Source organism: Equus asinus, chromosome 6 (genome assembly GCF_041296235.1).
Source record: "Equus asinus isolate D_3611 breed Donkey chromosome 6, EquAss-T2T_v2, whole genome shotgun sequence".
Taxonomy (NCBI): domain Eukaryota; kingdom Metazoa; phylum Chordata; class Mammalia; order Perissodactyla; family Equidae; genus Equus; species Equus asinus.
In genome coordinates, this window is record NC_091795.1 from 44,488,117 (window position 1) to 44,508,458 (window position 20,342).

The window sequence follows — 20,342 nt, forward strand, 5'->3', positions numbered from 1 at the left end:
TTTATCTGACTGACGTAAAATTTATATGATTTTGGTATTCAACTGATTTGTTGATACTAGATATAAGGAAAGATCCAAGAAATATCCTTGGGTGTTGAGAATAGTCTAGATCTAGCTGGAAAACTTTCTTGCTAATGGGCAAGCACTGTATTTTCTCAAGAAGAAAATAAAATGAGATCTCTAAGATAAAAGTGGAGACCAGGAGGTATTGACAGGCTTCCCTCTCCCATCCCATCGCTGGTAATAACTTCCCTGTCACTGTTGAGGTTTGCTGTTTCATTTATACACATGATCATTCTTTACACAATTATATAAGCCTTGACCAAAATACACCTTCTTTGGGACACACTTGAGATGTACATAGTGTGTTACCTCAAGCATCCAGGTGAACATAACCTTCTAGGATTCTGAGAACCAAAATGGTTTTGTCTTCTCTGGGTTACCATGGGATCCCACAGGGCCTCAGCTACTGAAGGGGCAGACGAATATAGGGTTAACTAGATCTGCACCTTGAAATCCTTCCAGTCCTTACTACTGAGCCTTCTTAACCCACACACGCATGCTCTATCATACCCTAAGATCAAGTCACCCCTTGGAAAAGGAAAGAGCCCCATGTCAGCTACTCATGGTTTTAGCACGGAGCTAAGTTTTTTGGGGGTGCTGCTCATATCTCTTTAACTCAAATCCCCAGCAGCAAGAGGCTTGTCTGCCTGGTGCCAATCCTTTCCGCTGCCTCACCCCCACCCTTTGGCCACAGCTGGATGTCCTAACCCTGAACTCTAAATATGTCATCCATGAGGCTTCTGGAAATTACCCCTGGGACCTCAACCAGACTCCTGCCCTTCTCCTATAGGGATAGCTATGCTGGGTCTTTGACTCAGTTTGGACTTTCTGTCAAAACATGCATGTCTCACATGCACTTTGCCTTGTAAACTGATTTTCTAGTTATGAATCTGCCCTAGTAGCTACTCCCAGAATAATCGACCTAGGATGGTGTGTCTGTGTTCAGACCCTTGGCTTCTTCTCAACATGGAGGACCTAAGTGGACTCCTGGTCACAGCCAAGAGAAGTGAGGTGCTGATTGGGGAAGTGGAAGAGGGTGGATCCAATTCCAGTTTCTCCCCACCCTACAATGTGTAAAATATCTCATTTATCATGCCAACCTGTTTAAGAGTTAATGATCTTAAAATCCCAGCTATGGAGTCCTGATGTTTTCTTCAGGCAGTAATGGCTCACTTGGCCATTGCTAACCAAAGCTCTAAGGCAGAAATACAAACTCCTTCTTAGCCCTGATATGGGTAGTACTGGGAAATTTTCCATTGGACTCTATTGTGGATTGTTTTGTGTTATTTTTTTTAATTGCTTTTAATACACAATTACTGGGCAGACTATAGTCATAGAAAGTGAAATGCCCATGTTCTAAAAATCAGTGGATGTGAAAGGTCCCTAATATTTGACTCAATTAAATCCTTACTCAGATGCAATTCTAGCCCCTGAAGATTTCCAGGGGCCAGCTAAGGAGGATTCAGGCCCCTTCTTGGGATTTTTATGCCCTAGTTCCACAAGTATAAATCGCAGCAAAATTTTGAATTCAAGTCACCTCCCAGGAATTCTGCTTGGATACAGTCGTACCGGGGTCTGTGCTTGACCATGCACTCAAAATACCTGGGTTCACTCAAAATCAGAGTCAACGCCTTCTCACACCACCTTCTCTATGGCCTCTCCAGTGTTTGGAATATGGTAAAGTTAGCAAATTTTTGTGACATTGCATTCGCTGTCTGTTCCCAGCGAAGGATTTTGCTTGGAACCCGGCATTGCCCTCAGATTACTGTTCAATTACTTCCAAGGGTCTAATATGCAAAGAGTAGGAGCAAAATAAGAACTGTGAGTCTCATTCTGATTTGTTTTCTGAACCACATTCTTTTGTGTTTATGTGAGTTTCCAAATCTCCCTGTGGTTCAGCTCTTTAGAAAACACAGGCGCTTTCCATTAGCCACACATACAATCAGACTCAAAAAGAATCAAGCGGGCCAGACTGAGTTTAAATTGTCCCCTCTTCTTTTGCACATGGGTTAGAATAAAACAAAAGGGAAAAAAGAGAGCTAGAGTTGGAACAATTACTCAGGAGTCTTTTAATCCTGGAAGAGCAGAGTCGTTCTAAGTCTGGAAATTGTAAAACTGTCAGTCCTGGCCTTTCCTTAGCCCCACCCAGCTGAAGTCACTGATGTCCTCAGTGACCCACCCAGGTCCCCAGCTAATCCTGGAAGGGTACGGCAGCCTCAGGCACCACCAAGTGGGACCAGCAATTAGTTCTGCCATCAAATGCCCCCCATTCATTTGCCTCCTCTCTCTGCCCCCCAACTTCTTCCTTGGTCTTCCTCTCCTTCCTCCTAGCCTCACACTGCACCCTAACTGGCTGGAACCCTAAACCCGGCCCAGGCCGTCAGCCCTGGTCCTCCTATGACCGACTGGAGTCATGGCCAAGCCTCCCTCCTGCTCAAAAAGCTTGACTTTGACCCCTGCTTCCACTCCAACTTCTTCAGACACCAGTCTACACGGAAACCAAGCCATTGAGCACTGCACTTTATGTATGGGGCTACCCCCCCCCCAGCTTCTGTCTGTTGCAGAGACCCGGGTCCAGGATGCTCAGCCCCACCCTACTCACTTGTGAGGAGTTTCTCCTTTAGTCAATCTAACTGAGGGCTATGAAAACAATGACTTTTAAGCTGCAGAATGCAACTTATTAACGATTTGGGAAATCAGTTTGGTGGGATGTTGCCAACATTTTTAAAAAAAGAAATAGAATGGAAAAATCAGGATGCACTGCATACTGTAACAGAAGTGCTGTATGAAACTTTCGGTCAATTATTTGTACATGCTATACATATACCGTGTCAAGATGTAAACTGTATTTTTTCTTGTGGATCATGATCAAACAGATATTTTAGCAAACTATCTCTACTAATTCATCTTTTCCAACACACACACACACACACACACACACGCACACGCATAAACACCAGGAAAAGCCGAAAAAAAATTTCTGATATCAACTATTGGTACTTTTGGTGCAAATTCAACAGAAAATTGTTGTTGTTAAGAAAACGATCAGGTAGCTGCCCATAAGATATGTCACATAATTGAAATGCACACCAAGATGTGATAAGTGAGACCCATGGGTCACCAGCCAAAGCCACCAATGTGATTTGTGGATGCCTGCCAGGTGGCCATGACCAGATGAGGGATGGTACTGTGGCTTGGAGGGACGTCAGAGCCCCCTTCATGAGCATGCCACAAGGACACAAGAAGCCCTGCTCAAACACACGGACATGTGAGCAAGAGAAGTACGGAGGGTGGGGGGTGGGGACACAGACAAATTTACTGAGTGGTTAAATTCTTGCCTTGGGCTAAGATTTCCAGTTTGGAGGAAAAGTTGCCTCCTTTCCTCACCACACTCTCCACACACCCGCACCCAGCAGGAGGGTCTTTTGAGGGTAAGCAAAGCAGCTTTAAATTATTTTCTATATATCTGAGTATAGTGAGAATATTTTTTTTTCTACTCTGGCACACATGTCTTTGCGATTACTGCATTTCTTTATACTGGCTTTAAAAAATTCCTAAGGGTGGACTCTCTGGGTTTATACAACATTTTAAAGCTTTTGATAGCAATGACCAAATGGCGCCTCCCTCCCTGGAAATGTGGGACAAGTGACTCTTGAGGGCGTTCAGACCGGCTGTTATGAGCACTGACTTGGTGGCTTACGTGAGTTTAAACTCCTATTCTACTCACTAGTGCGACATTTGAACAAGATGTTTCACTTTCTTACACTTCAGCTTCCTCCTTTTGCAATGGGGATGATAGTATTTCTCTCCTAAGGATTGTTTTGAGGATTAAACCCAACATTTGTAAAGTGTGAAGAGTCCTGCTTGGAACACAGTGACCACACAGGACACGGTGGCCACTGTAACTCACTTCCCACTGTCATGATCACCAAACTCCCAGGAGGCCAGGTAGGAAGTGCTCCTTTTCTTACCCTTTACCCACTCTTGGGATTAGCCCTTTCTGGAATATCTATACATTTTATAAATGAAAATGGAGTTTTATTATTGTTTTTATTTGGATATATTGAATTATAAGCTGTAGTTTTTTTTCATATTTATTGTTCATTTGATTTTGTTTTAAAAACTTTGAGTATCCATCAGGTTGAGCCACATAATTTGTAGAGCCCAGTGCAAAATGAAAACGCAGAACTTCTTGTTTAAAAATTATGAAGAACTTCAAGATGGCGATAGCAGAGGATTAAACTACGTGGGGGGCCCCTGGGCGACTGCACAGGTCCCACGCCATGAAGCTGACCTTGCTATCAATATTCTTTGCCCATTTTTCTACTGGGGAGCAAATGTTTTCTTAGTCCAGGGAGCAGCAAACCTTTTGTAGAGGGCCAGACGGTAAACATTTTAGGCTCTGAAGGCTCTATGGTCTCCGTGGCAACTACGCACTCAACTTTGCTGCTCCAGCACAAAGCAGCCATTGATAGTACGTGAACAGAATGACTGAGGTGCTGCTGCGATACCATTTTATTTACAAAAACGGGCTGCGGGCCACAGTGTGCCAACCTCTGTCCTACACTGTGACTTTCTCTCAGTCTTTCTCAAGACAAGATAATTTAAAAATCTATGTATTTTTTCCCTGGTAGTTGAGGTTTTAGTGTACTTTCACTATTCATTTCCTGTTATTTACTGCGGAGAATGTAGACTGGAAAAATTGTGCCTTGGGATACATATGGAGGTATTCTTTGTGACTTAATAAATATTTCATGGACTTTGAAAGGAAAGTTTATTCTCTGTGGAGTATAGGGTTTAAAATATGTTTATTAAATCAACCTCATTAATTATTATTCATATCCTCTAAATCCTCTGAATGCTTAAGTATTCAGAGAGATGTCTTTTCAGATTCTGCTGAGAAAATAATTTGGTTTTTCCTCTTCAGCCATCAAAATAAATGTGAGTTATCTTTTTTTTTTTTAGCTGAGGAAGATTTGCCCTGAGCTAACAACTGTTGCCAGTCTTCCTCTTTTTTGGCCTGAGGAAGATTTGCCCTGAGCTAACATCTGTGCCAATCTTCCTCTATTTTGCATGTGGGTTGCCGCCACAGTGTGGCTTGACAAGTGGTGTAGGTCTGCACCCAGGATCCAAACCTGTAACCCGGGCTGCCAAAGTGGAGTACAGAACTTTAACCACTTGGCCACGGGCCAGTCCCAAGAGTTATCTTTTTTTTAAGATTTCCTTCTCCCCAGAGCCCCCCAGTACATAGTTGTATATATTGTTAGTTGCAGGTCCTTCTAGTTGTGGCATGTGGGACACTGCCTCAGCATGGCTTGATGAGCTGTGTAAGGTCCATGCCCAGGATCTGAACCTGTGAAGCAGAGCGTGCGAACTTAACCACTTGGCCACGGGGCCGGCCCCAACCCAAGAGTTACCTTAATACATTTCCTAAATATTGAAGCACCTTTGCATTCCTAGGACAAATTATACTTAGTCTTGGTATATTATTCTTTTACTACACTGTTTTGTTTTAATAATAAAGTTTTTATTTAAATTTGGTTGGAAGTTTTGCATATGACTGTTATCTTTGGTAGATATTGATATCAGATATATGCTAGCTTCCTGAAACAAATTGAGAAACTCTCCATCTTTTTCTATTTTCTGGGAGAATTAACTAATATTGAAATGTTCTATTCCTTGAAGATGTGATAGAACTTTCCATGAAACCAACTGGTCCAAAACCAAAGGACATCCTCAAAGGGCAAATTAGTCTCCCTCAAAATTCCTACTTTTCTAGTCGGGGAGGGAAAAATCTGAAAGACTAAGTATTTCACCTAAAGAGATTTTTAAACATCACCACATTGGACTGTTATTATCACTGGTTCAAAATCGAGGCATTTCCATCCCTCCTACTACCCAGTAGATGGACTTGAGAGGAAGAAAAGAGGAGTCTGGGACTAAAAATAAACTACATTTTTTTTTTGTATAAGTAAATAGCATATGAGCAATTTTTTATATCCTGCATAAAAATTTTACATTTTTCATTTTCTCTTTTGAAAATCCATTCTTTAAATTTTATATTTTGCTGTATAATGGCATTTATAACATTACTATGAATTACTAACTTTTCTAAGGCCATTACTTACTTCAGCTCCTTTTATAACATGTCCTCTTCTTGTACTTTATTTCCAATACATCTTCCATTTTCATGTCAATATTTTCAAGTAATTTCTTTCAATAAGGGCATGTGGATGGTACACATTTTGAATTTTTGTACATCTGAGGAAGACTAGCTAAGAAATTTAAATACCACGTTTCACTCAAGACTCTGTAATTATTGAGATTTTTGATCATTTAATGTTGTAGACCAACAAAAATCTAAAGTGAATCTGAGTTTCTCTTTTTTAGGGGAGGGGAAGTCTTTTTTTCCTCCTTTTTGGAAGAATGTAGACATGTCTATTTAATCTTATATTCTTAAGAATATATCTAAGATTGTGTGGGTTGTGGATCTTTTAAAAAATTAATTAGGCTAAGTATTTGGTAAGTCCTCTGAATCTGAAGCCTCTAATCTTTCTTCAGCTGAGGAAAGCAATATTTTACTATTGTTTTTTATTATTGTATCTTTTGTAAATGTTCTCATCTTTCTTCCTAGAATTTTCGTTGTCTATATATTGGATATCCTGTTCCTAGTCTTTGTATCACTTATCTCTTGTCTCCTAATTTTAATCTCTATGTCCTTTCAGCTTGAGTTCTGGAAAAAAGTTTCCCAGACTGTATTCGGATGAACTGAATTTACTTTCTGCAATATTCAGTGTGGTGGTCACTGCTTCCAATGGATCTGAATATTCAGAAATAGTATATTTTCTCCCCAAAAGCTTACTTTTAGCTTGTCCCTTTCTCATGACAGACTGTTCTTGTTTGTAGATGCAACATAATCTCAAAATTTACTGAAAACACTAATTAGACATTTATTTGCTTAAATGGCTTTAATGGTCATTCCCACTTCTTTTATATAATAACTATTATATTTTGGAGGTTTCTTTAAAAAAGATTCACTTTTTAGGTAATTTCTTGAAGAAAATTATCCTACACCCCATTTTAGAAGAATCCATATCTATTTGAAAATGTCTCTATTTTCTTCACATGTAGGTGACATCTTGGCTAGGTATAATATTTTAGGTCATAAATTGTATCCATCAAAATTTTCTATCATTTAATGTTGCAGAATCTTTGTAGGTAACCTGTTTTTTGTTCCCCACTCATAAAATTCTTTTTTTGGCCTTTTTTTTTTTTTTGGTAAGGAAGATTGGCCCTGAGCTAATGTCTGTTGCCAATCTTCCTCTTTGTGCTTGAGGAAGATTGTCGCTGAGCTAACATGCATACCAATCTTCCTCTATTTTGTATGTGGGATGCCACCACAGGATGGCTCAGTGAGTGGCGTGTAGGTCCACACCCGGGATCTGAACCAGCGAACCCCAGGCTACCGAAGTGGAACGCACGAACTTAACCACTATGCCACTGGGCCAGCTCCTTCTTTTTGTCTCTGAAATTAAAAATTTCACCAGGATATGTCTAACTATTAGCCTTTTTAAATTAATTAATTAATTTTGGTTTTTACTTGATGAACCTATTCAATCTGCATTTTCAGGTTTCTCTTAAATCAGAAAAGTTCTCTTCTATTATATCTTTGAATATTTCTTCTAGACTACTCTTTAGCAACCAAAATTATCTGGTATATTGGATATCTATTTTTGCCAACCATTGTCATCTTCTCTCTCATCACTTTCATCTAACTCATTGTTCTATTCAAATTATGAGAATTTCTCAAACATGCCTCCATCATTTATTTCACTTTCTGCATTGTCAGTTCTACTCTTTACTGCTTCTCAGGTGACTTTACATTTTTCCATATTATTTTATATTTCCTTAATTGTTCTAAGTCTCTTTACTTCCCATTTCATATTTTATCTCCAGTTTCACAAATTTCTTATTTTATTTAACTTCATTGAAATCATAAAACATATGGTGCTAAAACTGATCTCTTTTGCTGTTGAAAATTTTTTCCATAAATACGTTCCTCTTTCACCTCAGGAATTTTGTTTAATCACTTACTTGAAGTTGCTAAAATTCTGCAGGCCCTATTTTCATCCTTGAATATGGGAAAGTATAATTGGATCTGGTATTTGCTTCTTAAATAGGTTTGGGTTTTTTTTTTTTCTTGCATCATCTCACACTTACAAACTTCTCTAAGAACTTAATCTGGGGGAAGAAGTTGGTCTTGAAAGCTAAAGTAAGCTTATATTATTGTCCCATCAATTAGGGGGGAGTGGGGAATGGAATAGACCTTCATCTTTTCCCACAGAGGAACTTCATCCTTGCAAGGTTTGTGTGTTTGTTTTGGACATGGTTAGACCAATTCCAACTTGCCGTACGTAGGGTTTTTTGACCTGGTGTCTACTCCAGGTTCACATTGTGCTGTACCTGATCTCATTCTTGATCCTGATTACATCCATATAATCAAAGACAGAAGTCTGCCATTTTCTTGCAGGCCCAGGATCTACAGGGAGGATTCAGGAATGCTGGACAGGATCACTGTCAGGAAGATGCCTGGTTCATGGGCTCTCTCTTTTGTGGCTTAATTTCCCCTCTGACTATCCAGTGCAGCTGTTTCTGCATGATGCTGATGCACAATGGCAGCCAGGCTCCAACGAGATGGTTCTCATCTCTCCTATGTCCCATTCTTTACTTCAAACTCACTTCCAGATTTGGGATTGTTCTTGGGGCTCCTCCAGAATCTTCCTCTACATATTTTTTTTACAACTTGGCAGCAGAGTTGAAAGTAGAACCTGGCTGACCTCCTTGAAACTCAGCCCATCTGCTTTGTTTCTAGTGAAATTTCTTACACGTGTGTTGCATGTCAGTGTTGCTGTCCTTAGTCTTTGGACCTGATGCGGACTTCCCCCAGATGTCTCCTCGAGCCTTTCTCTTTTTGGTGGGGGTAGGGCAGTTACAGATGAGAGTGGGGAGGCAGTGAGGGAGAGGCTAACTGTCTGCTTTCAGCTTCTTTTTCAGAAGTCATAAGCAAACTTTTTTCCCTTTCTCATCTCCCTCTAAGACCCTCAGCTCATCAAATTTTGGTTTCTGCATTTATGATGCCCTCAATCAACACTTCCAAAAGGCACCATTGCCTCTATTTCTGCTGAAGCATATGGCCTTTCTCAGTTCTCATCTTGCTGGATGTATTTATAGTATGTATAAATACATCAGATAATATTTATTGACTCAGCAATCTAATTTTTGAATGCCTGGTAGGTCCTTTAGAATCTATAGGTTAATAATTACAACACAACATTTACTGAGTACTTACACAGCAGCAGGCATTGTGCTGAGAACTTCATAGTCATTGCCATTTAATAATAACACCTGGCACTTAAAGAGCACTTCCTAGGTGCTCCCAGGACTCTGTTCTGGACACAACAACCCTGTGTGGGTAATACTATTGTCTCCTTTGTTACAGAAGAGGAAACTGAGTTCACAAAGAGATTAAGTAACTTGCTGAAAGTCATACAGCTAGTAAGTGGTACGGCTGGGATTGGAACTCAAGTGGTCTGGCTCTAGAGTCCATGTTCTTAGTCCAAACACTGTGCTCACAGTGTCTCCTTTCTGGAGTTTAAATCTGTGCTCTTAACACCTGGGCAACACTGCCTCCCCATGGAGGGGTCGGGAAATGTACAACCACAATTCATAGCATTAGGTGCTAAGATGGTGAGAAGCACTAGAGAATTTCCACCAATTGTTATGGGAATTTGGGAGTGGGGATACCAGGAAATACTTAAAATTGGGGCAGTTACATGGAATCAGGAGTGCGGAGCTGGCTGCCCATTTTAATGGAATAAGGTGTACAAAATGCTTCACCTGTTTGACCTTCAATTCTCTTTCCTTTTATTTCTTTCATATTGTCTTTTATGACAGTTAATAATCAGGATGACCATATAACTTAAAATCCAGGCTGAGACACTTTCAAGAGTAAAATAGAAAGCTATTAATAATTATACTGAGACAGTAGGCATAGGCCAGGAATGTCCTGGGCCATACGTTTATTTATTTATGGTTACATTATGGATGTATAATGGCATCTTGTATTTCCTTTTACTTTATATTGTTTACTATTGTGACTGGTGTATCATTACAGTTAGGATACTTTTTTCTGATTTGCTGTATAATTTCCATAAACCTGGTATTTGCATTATCTTTTATGTAAGGAATGATGGCAGGATGACTATGATTCTGATCATAATCCTTTTGCCATCAAGATATTGGGAAAGCCCTGTTCCACGTGGTTCCTACAGGTACTTATTAACTGAAGCAGTATATCGTTGAGCATCAGGATTTGAGGAAAAGAAAATAAGGCCACCGAATGACAAACACTAAGGGTTATTCTTCTCCATCTCTTGATAATGGATCACTCCACTGCTTATCACGGGATGAGTTGTAATGAGGTTGAGGGATTCTGATCAAGGAAAGGACTTGGAATGAAGATATAATGCAGAGAGATGATTGTTCTTAATCTTTTTGTAACACATGGAGATGGGAGAGGACCAAGTGCTGGTAATTGTCTCAAAGAGTAAGAGGGCATCACCTATGTAAAGATGGGAGTGGTGATGAAGGTATTCTAGTTAAGGACAAGAGAGGGTATGGATTAGTTCAGGGAACTGCAGAGTACAATTTTTTTTGGAAATTAAAAGGGTGAGGAGATGAAGCTTGGGAAATATGTAGTGGCCTGAGCAATAATGCCCTTGAATACCTTGCTAAGGAGCTTACGTTTTATCTTAAAAGAGCTTTGGAAGTGTTTAAAGGTTAGAGGGTTGGGGAAGATGATGTCAAGATTAGATCTGTGTTCTAAAAAGAACAATTTGGTATCAGTGTCAACAATAAAGTGTGGGGGGAAGGGTAAAGAAAGGAGGTAAAGAGACCAATTTAGAGAATGCTTGAGTGAACTGAGTGAGAAATGGCCTGAACTAAGGCAATGATGAGGCAGAGAATGGGGTAGACACAGGAGAGATGCGGGAATGGAAATTGCCAGGCCTTGCAGTATGAGAAAGAAGATTACTTCCAGATCTTTGGCTTAAGTGCCTGGGTTTCTGGTGATATCGTTGGCCAAGACTAGAAATAGAGGAGGAGATGATTTCAGGGGGAAAACATGGAATTGATCATCCCTCCATTGAAATTCTCTCTCTCCTAGCCTCAGTGGTACAATTCTTTGCTGGTTCTCTTCCGATTGTTTTGGCAACTTTTTCTCAGCTCTGTTTGGTAGAGTTTTTTCTTTGACCTAGACATTCTTGTTGGCAATTCCTCTAGGTGGGACCCTGGCCATCTTCCTCTTTAAACTCCACTTCTTCTTGACAGGTTTTCATACTGATATTATCTTGATATTATCTCGATATTATTTATTATCCATAGCCACATTTCCAACTACTACCCTTGAGCTAACAACACTCAAGTCTTTATTTTCAGTTCCAGGGAACAAATCCAACTGCCTACTCAACATCTCCACCCAAAAGTCCCACATGTTCAGACTCAACACCGCCACGCCAAACTTCTCTTCCCTTCTGAAACCTATTCCTCGCAACTCTTTCCTCTCCTGTTCTCTCACATCCAATTGCTCAAGTCCTGCTGCTCCTCACTACAAAACAGCTCTCAATTCCATTTACTCTTTTTCCCTCATTCCTACTACAAGAATAAATGACATATGTGTATATTTATAAAACACATACATAAACTTGCCGCTTTTGTCCTTAAAAACCTTTAATCCCACAACCTATTGCTGATATGAAAAAATTGACTCTTCCCAGATCCTTTTTCCTGTCACTCTCCCTGTCATGCTTACATCACAGAGTATGTGTCACTTTGCTTTCTTGTATGTTGCTCCTTTGATAGCAATGTTTTTCCTTTACTTTGTCACCTTACAAAATCCTGCTCAACATTCAAGTTCCAGATCCAAAGTTACCTCCTCTATGAAGTCTCCTAAGCCTCTATCATCTCAACCAAAATTAATTATTTCATCAACTCTGTTTCCCTAGCCTTTTGTCTCTTCTACTAAATTATGAAATCCTTGAGAGTCAGAGACACATCTTAGGCATTTTGTAATTCCATAAATTTACCACAGTTTGATAAGTACTAAATTGATGTATTCCTTACCCTAGCCAGGCAGTCCTGCTTGGAATATAAGGAGGTGTCTTTTGTTAGAGAACCACATCTTCTTTCTCTAGGGATAATTACCACCACCACCATCATCACCACCACCATCGCCACCACCATCATCGCTATCACTACCACCACCACCACCACCACCATCATTACCACCACCTCCACCTCCACCATCATTACCACCATCTCCACCACCACCATCGTTACCACCACCATCATTACCACCACCATCATTACCACCATCTCCACCACCACCATCTCCACCACCACCATCGTTACCACCACCATCATTACCACCACTCCCACCACCACCATCATTACCACCACCATCATTACCACCACCTCCACCACCATCATTGTTACCACCACTCTCATTACCACCACCATCATCATCACCATCTCCACCACCACCATCATTACCACCACCATCATTACCATCACCTCCACCACCACCATCGTTACCACCACCATCATTACCACCACCTCCACCACCATCATCATCACATCACCATTACCATCTATCATCTGGACACTCACATACCAAAAGCTTCATTAAAGGTTTTAATCTAATATTATTTAATCTTTACAACACTTCTGTGAGGCAGAAATTTTAACACCTATTTTACTGATGAGAAGACTAAGGTTCAGAGAGGCTAAATAATCTGCCCAAGGTCACAAAGCTTGGTGAAAGGCTGAGCTGGTATTTGAACCCAGAGATGCTTGATTCTGAAGTTGGCTCTCTTAACTCCTGTGCTTGAGCCTCGGTTCATTCCTGTGAGGCACTGGGGCACATCTCATGTATGGAGTCTTGACAGGAAAGGAACAAAGGACTGTCCTAGTGAACACCGTGATTTACATGTGTATGCACACATGGCAGGATGTGGTTACACTGAAAGGCAAAGCATAGCCCATTGGTGACCTTTGCTCTTCCTCTTCCATATCATATTGGGCTTCTCCTGCCACCATCTAAAATTAAGAACTCTTCTTGGTGTCCGGTTCTGAGGGGTCTGCTGCCTCAGCGACATCCTCACCATAGAGGGGAAAGGCCATCATTACGAGGCAGATTTTCTTGTCTTCCTGTTCAGTTTCACAGTTTATTGTGGGAGGGAGAGAACCACATCAGAATTACCCGGGAACCTTTTCCAATACATATATATATGCCTGCCCTGGCCTCCTGAGGTTCTGATCCAACCCCTGGTTGAGAACTACTGGTTTAGCATATTCACTTCCAAGGTCTACAATTTCTACTGGCCCTCTTATCACTAGGGCCTTCCTCCTTGTTCCTCTAGATGAATGCTCCTCCCACTCAGATGTAGTCCCGGGGTGCTAGGACTCAGCATCATTGGCATGCCTTGCTCTACCCTGCAGTCCTTCAGTGGGGAGTTCTCAATAAGGGTGGTACCATCTCACAGGAAGGCATTTAGATATAAATGTAGAGCCGTTTATTTACTGATTATCACAATGACCAGGAAGCTAACATTATTTGTAAAGTAAGGATCAGAAATGTTAAACATCCTATAGCCCCTCACAGTGAAAAATTGTCCGACTGAAAATGCCACCGGCACCCCCATTGAGAAACACATTGATCGTAGCCCAGATACTCTTGATTCAAACTCTGAATCAGCCTCTGAAATATCCGGGCTTCCTCTCGGCTCAGCTGCTGCAGTGTTCCGGGGACTGCTCTCCCTTCCCAGCCTTTCAAATTCCGTCATAATCCACAAACTGTGGACAAAGAGATTCTTAGCTCTCCAATATATTCATGTAATACTTAGATAGCAGGAAAGCATCTAATCTCCATTTTTACCTTCCATTTAATCTAATTTAATCATCTGCCCACTGTGCTGACCATTTCCTCTCAAGTATGGGAGGAATGAGGAAGGTAGGAAAGAGCAGGGGCCATGACTGCCTCATGGGCAGATCTGAACTGTCACGTCTGATAGTAATTCCAGGTTGACGAATATATCTAAGACCTAGCTCCAAGCTGATCCTTTTCCAGAAGTCTTATCTCTTTACCTTCTCTCAGTGATTACTCCTTTCTTGCTTACTCAGGCCAAAGCATTGTTTAATTATAGGTTTGTAGTAGAGGCTTTTAGTACCCACCCATATCTGGCTTTCCTCTCCTTTTATATAGAGGAGGATGACATTTTTTCATCCTCTTTCCATAGGCTGAAGCCACGTGACTAGTTCTGACCAGTGTGTTGTGAGTGGGAGGAAGGATGTGTGTCATTTCCAGCAGGAGCACTTCACTGCCAGCCAGAGACCCTCAGTATTTTCTTCCCTTGCAGCCATGATGGTGGAAGCTGGTGTTAAGAAAGAGTCACCACCAGTCTAGCTTCCAGGACAGCTACCAGGAGCAGAGCCCCTGCTGGCCCTGATCAGACATGCAGCACAGGCAGAGATTACAAACCAAGGTTTATACCTTTGTTTTTTTGTGTCCCTGAGATTTTGGGAATTTTTTGTTACCACAGCATAACCTAACCTACCCTGATTGATTCAATGTTCTTTTGCATGTTTAGCTTCTTTTCATCTTTGTGCGTAGATCATGAGTCAGAGAGGCTGGGGTTTGAGGTTGAGTTGCCCCCCTTAAGAGTGACCTTGGCTAACCTTTTTAAACCTCAGTTTCCTCATGTGTCAAATGGTGATCATGACTGTGCTGACCTTATGTGGTTGTAAAGAATAAACCAGATCACATGGGCAAAGTGCTTACCACAGTGTCTGGCAGGTCCCAAGGGCTCAGTAAACATTACTTATTTCTTCTCTTTATTGATCAAAAATTGACTTTACCAGCCCCCTGCCCCAAATCCTCATTGAAGCATTTAGCTTTGGCTGCCTGGAGTCCTTCTAATGTCCTTCTGCCTAAAAAGCAAATAGTCTGGGACTGCTTCCTGCTTCTTTTACATTCCTGCAGCTCCCAGAACAGGACATTGCCTGCAACAGGCACTGTGTTATCCATGCCTTTAATGGAGTACATGCTCGTGATTGGGACTGAACATATTTATGTCAAATGAATGAAAGATTCAGCTCAGCCAACTTGAAAAATCTCATTACTTTTGTCAGTACGACCCTGGCACGTCTGGGAAACATGTCAGGAAACGTCCACATATCCACTTTGTCTTTTGTTGCCGATTAATGGCTGGGAGAGGTGAAACCCAGTCTCTTGGCCACACATCAAAAATAGACACATGCTCTAAATTAGCATAAAGCAAATCCCATTTGCATTTATGTCACAGCCAAGCCTCGCTAAGGGATGCCAAAGTTTGTTCCTGGACCACTGGGAGTCCCTTAGCACTTGGAGATAATTACAGGTCATCTTAGGATGGGTGCCTTCCTCTAGCACTCCTGGATTCTATTCTCAGCTTGACACTGAGTTTTACTAGGTCTCCACAGCTAAGGAAATCAGAGGTAATTACTTGGCTGACCCAGACAGAAACACAACACAAAACAAAACACTTCTGCCTTATTTACTTTTATTTTAGACCCATATGCCAAACCTTCCAATTTGTAGGCAGCTCTGCTAACTAACACCTGGCCTGATAAGTCTTCTCCAAATCTGGAACCTATTGGAGGAACATTTAAAACCAACCACAGACTCTATCTCAATACCAAAAAAAAAAAGAAAGAAAAAGACATTCCTGGCCCCTGAAAAGTTTTTGTTGTTTTTTGGGGTTTTTTTGGTAAGGAAGATTGGCCCTGGGCTAACATCTGTTGCCAATCTTCCTCTCATGAGCAGTGCATAGGTCCGTGCCTGGGATCAGAACTGGCGAATCCCTGGCCGCCAAAGTGGAATGTGTGAACTCAGCCACTACACCACCAGGCTGGCCCCCTGGAAAACTTTTTTTCTGATGCCTCTTAGGAGTATTATTGTAGCATTATCAAGGTGCCTTCTAAAGGACTGTTTTCCTTAATCAGAGCCATTTTTGCATTTTCATTACTTGGAGCCCTCCTCCAAAGCATTTCTGAAAACAAGCTACATCTGTGTGTTTTAACACATTCTACAGAGTTGAATTTCCCTTTGCCATCAGATTCAATCTGAAAACATTACTAATTTATTGGACCTTCAAATGCGTCATAATCAAATGTCCTCAGAGTCCTATCCATCAGTTAACCCCCAGATCTCTGAAGCATCTCTGTGGACAGCAGGGACTGGAGTTCCTGAAACTTCCAATCAACTGGAGCTGATTTAACAGCAGAACAGTAGCTCCTCAGTTAAGTAACTTAATTGCCTTCTGCACCATCATTTACTGAAACTCTGATGCAGGGACTTTCAATTCCTGGAATCCGCCCAGTTCCTCTAGTTGTGTTGCCATGTGCTTCTCATTATGACCCAACTGTACAGGGCAGTGATGAGTGGAAAGAGCTGGGCTGGGAGTCAGGAGCAGACATCGTCCCCACTGTCATGATCTAATCCTAGGTCCTTGGGCAGGTCACTTACTCCAGTGTGTTGACACAGGTTGAACAGTATGCTCATCTGTAAATTAGAGACAGCAGTGCTTGCCCTAGTACCAAGCCAGGTTGTCTTTGGGGTACTTGTGAGATGGCGTAAGTATTGGGAAACTTTAGTTCTTACGCTAGAGATTTCTTTTGTAAGTTAGTAGCTGGAAACCCAGAAGATATTTTCCCAGAAAAACAATATTACACCTGGTAGTGTGGGTCCCAGTCTAATGCTATAAAAACCTATTCAATGCCATATCCCTGAAGTATAACATATAGTAATGGTCTACTGATCCTCACCATCATGGGATCATCTAATAAGGGGTGCTTGGGTTGGAGCTCTGGGTGAGTGGCAAGATGGAGTCCCCTTGTATGCGGGAAAAGAGAAAAAGAAAATTGGTACTGAACAAAAAAGAAGGCAGAGGGAGGCGTTCCGGAGCTCTAATGGGGAAGAAGCACATGGCGAGCCTGTGGAGGGCCTTTGCAAATGTAAGGATTTATTGAGTGACAGGCTGTGGCTCTGGGAAGTCCTATAAATAAAGCTATTTAGTGCTTACTGTCACTCTCCAGCCCACCGTCTCCTCCACTTGTCCTGCTCTCTACTCCATCATCCTATTTTTGAAGCCTTTAGGGCACACATGAATATAACCAGCACTTCCACGAGACTCATGATGGAGAATCCACTTTTTCCATTTGAGTGACTAATGGCTCTCTATAAGATAGATCAATATGTGATACATAATATATAGTGTAATAGTGGAAGAGCCCTGTGAGAGGGGAACGGTACATTCACGTCTGCGGGTTGGTCAACGGAGTGCATTAATCTTGGAGAATCCCCTGGAAGATTTAAAGGAGGCTAGCAGCTCCTGGCTGTTTTTTTGTGGCTAGAGGCCTTCCAAATCTGACTTTTCAAATCTCCGATTGAATTCCCAGCAATCTATTTTTCCTGACTGTAACCAGAAAAGCATGTTGAAATGAACATGAAATTCCATCAGTATAAAGCCTTGTGAAGCCCAGTCCGCCAGCCCCGTCGCCAAAGCCGCTAATAATGCCCTATTGTGTTACTGTGGTGGTCTAGGTTATCATTATGAAGTCTTTGCTCCTGGTTGAGAAAGCATGACATTCCATTAAATGTATAATCTGGGTTCCCTCCAGGCCAGAGCTGCATCCTACTTAAAGCTGAAATGAGCTGAGATTTAATGTCATGGAAAAGAAGAGAACCATTCGCTGGGAAAAAGGGAATTGAGGGGTGGGGAAAAGAATGGTGAATTTAGTGTCCTGTGATCCACTGGTTTCAGCCTGAGGACAGTATCTTGCTGGACAAAGTATCTTAGAAGCCCAAGGAAAAAAACGCATCAGCATTCTTTCCCTTTCCACTCTGCTGTGGTTGGGTGCTGGACAGCACCTTTCAAGGAGAGTCTTTCTAGGACAGAAGACCAAGTCTTTAGGGACCACCCAGGGGCCTGTTTGCCATTACTGTCTTTTGGCCCATCCCCCAGCTCTGGGCTCAACAATCATATAAATTAGCCTGGATCAAGATGGCAAGCTGGAGGTGTACACACTGTCACACCAAATTCTAGCAAGGTTTTCATTCAGCATAAAAATATCCCTCTCTTCAAGCAATAGAACAATGGAAGGAAGTCAGAGGAGTCCACCTAAACGTAAAGGTAGGTACCTTTAAAGGTTTCCTCACCATTTTTTCCCAGAGTATTTTTGTGTTCCCATTGTACTGCAAAGGATCCTATGGTGCGTTTACAAATTTACCCTAGGGGCTGGCCATGTGGCCAAGTGGTTAAGTTGGTGTGCTCTGCTTTGGTGGCCCAGGGTTTCACTGGTTTCGATCCTTGGCATGAACCTAGCACCACTCATCAAGCCATGCTGAGGCGGCGTCCCACATAGCACAACCAGAAGGACCTACAACTAGAATATACAACTATGTACTGGGGGGCTTTGGGGAGAAGAAGAAAAGAAAAACAAAAAAGAAGATTGGCAACAGATGTTAGCTCAGATGCCAATCTAAAAAAAAAAAAAGAAATTTACTCTAGGATTACATATCAAAGAAGCAGCATCCTCCATAATCAAGAGGGGCTTTGAGCTCAGCATGCTGGTTAGAGACCCTCCTCACACTTGAAAGGAGCTTTTAAAAACTCAAAGTCACTTATTTTTGTTGAATATAAGAGTTACATATGTTCATTGTAGAAAGTTTTGGAAATTCAGAAAAGCATAAAAACAGAATTTAAAAATCATGTCTTCTAGAGACAAAATACTATTACATATTGGGTGACTAGAGATATATACATGTGGGTGTTTAGCTTTTTTACAGAGGTAGAATCGTAATGCACATTATATTTGGTAATTGTATTTTCACCCAAGAGTATACTATGAGCATTAAATATTTCTCTTAAAATCACTTACAAGCATGCATAATATGCATATTCAATATTATGCATATAACATGCATAACAATAAATTCTCTGTTGTTGGACATTTAGGTAATTTTCAGCTTTATTATATAAACAGCATTGCTATAAACACATATATAGGTTACTTCTGACTCTTGGATTTTTACTTTGAGACACATTAACAAATAATCTTCTTGTCTGTGCTATCCAACATGGTAGCCACGTGTGGCTATTTAACTTTATATTAATTAAACTTAAATAGAATAGAAAGTTCATTTTCTCAGTTGCACTAGCCACATTTCAAGTGCTCAGTGGCCACATGTGGCTAGTAGCTACCATATTGGACAGCAGAGATACAGAACATTTGCATCATCACAGAAAGTTCTGCTGGATTGTGCAAGTCCAGAAGGACCATATCAGTTTATATTTTCCTTAAAGACATGACAGTGCCTATCTCCCAGAAGTTGGCCAACACTGAATATTGTAATTCTAAAAATCTTTGCCAACTTAAATAACACCTTGTTTGGTATTTTCATTTCTTTGATTACCAGTGAAGCTGAACTTTTCTGTTTGTTTATTGACTTTTATATATGTAGTTTGTGAACTATTTATGTAGTAAGTCTATTTTCTATCGGGATCAACTTTTTTAAATGGCTTTTTTATATTAAGGTCACTCTATAATGAGTAATTTATGTTGCAAAGTTTTTGTAACTTATCTTTTATTTATGGCATTTTTTTAACTTATGGAACTGTACAATTTATTATATTTAAATCTTTTTATAGTTTTCTTAGTTGCTTCTGCCTTGTTTTAAAAGCTCTAAATCTAAGATTACAATAATATTCATCTAAATTTTCTTCTAGTTCTTTCATCATTTCATTTTAAACATTTAAATTTTCAGTCCTTCTGGAATTTATTTTGGTGTGTGGTGTAAAGTAGAAATCTAATCTTTTTCATTACTCATGTCACCAACCACTTGTCCAAGAATCGTTTTTTAAAATAACAAATTTATTCCCCACTGATTTGAGCTTCCATTAAACACTTACATGTCCTTGGATCTGTTTCTAGATTTTCTATTCTGTCCACCTATCCTTTGGCCTTTACCATCCTGTTTTTCCTAATTCGCCTTATAATACCTATTAATATTTGATGGTATACATATTTCTTCGTTATTCTTTTCCAAAAATGTTTTAGCTCTTTTTACCTGTTTTTTCTCTAAGATAAACCTGAAATCATTTTGTTAAATTTCTCTCACCACC

The 20,342-nt window shown here is 40.7% G+C and overlaps 2 protein-coding genes across 3 annotated transcripts in view; one reads left to right on the forward strand and one right to left on the reverse strand.

The window, feature by feature from the left end:
• ANTXR1 (ANTXR cell adhesion molecule 1) overlaps positions 1-20,342 on the reverse strand; it is a 218,814-nt gene that overhangs the window by 196,402 nt on the left and 2,070 nt on the right. The window lies entirely within an intron of this gene.
• The window catches only part of GKN2 (gastrokine 2), a 69,260-nt gene continuing 52,645 nt past the window's right edge, over positions 3,728-20,342 (forward strand). Inside the window, exon 1 of the mRNA XM_070512011.1 lies at positions 3,728-4,011. Within this exon, the coding sequence (XP_070368112.1) occupies positions 3,985-4,011 (27 nt within the window). The 5' untranslated portion in view covers positions 3,728-3,984. The remainder of the gene's footprint in view (positions 4,012-20,342) is intronic.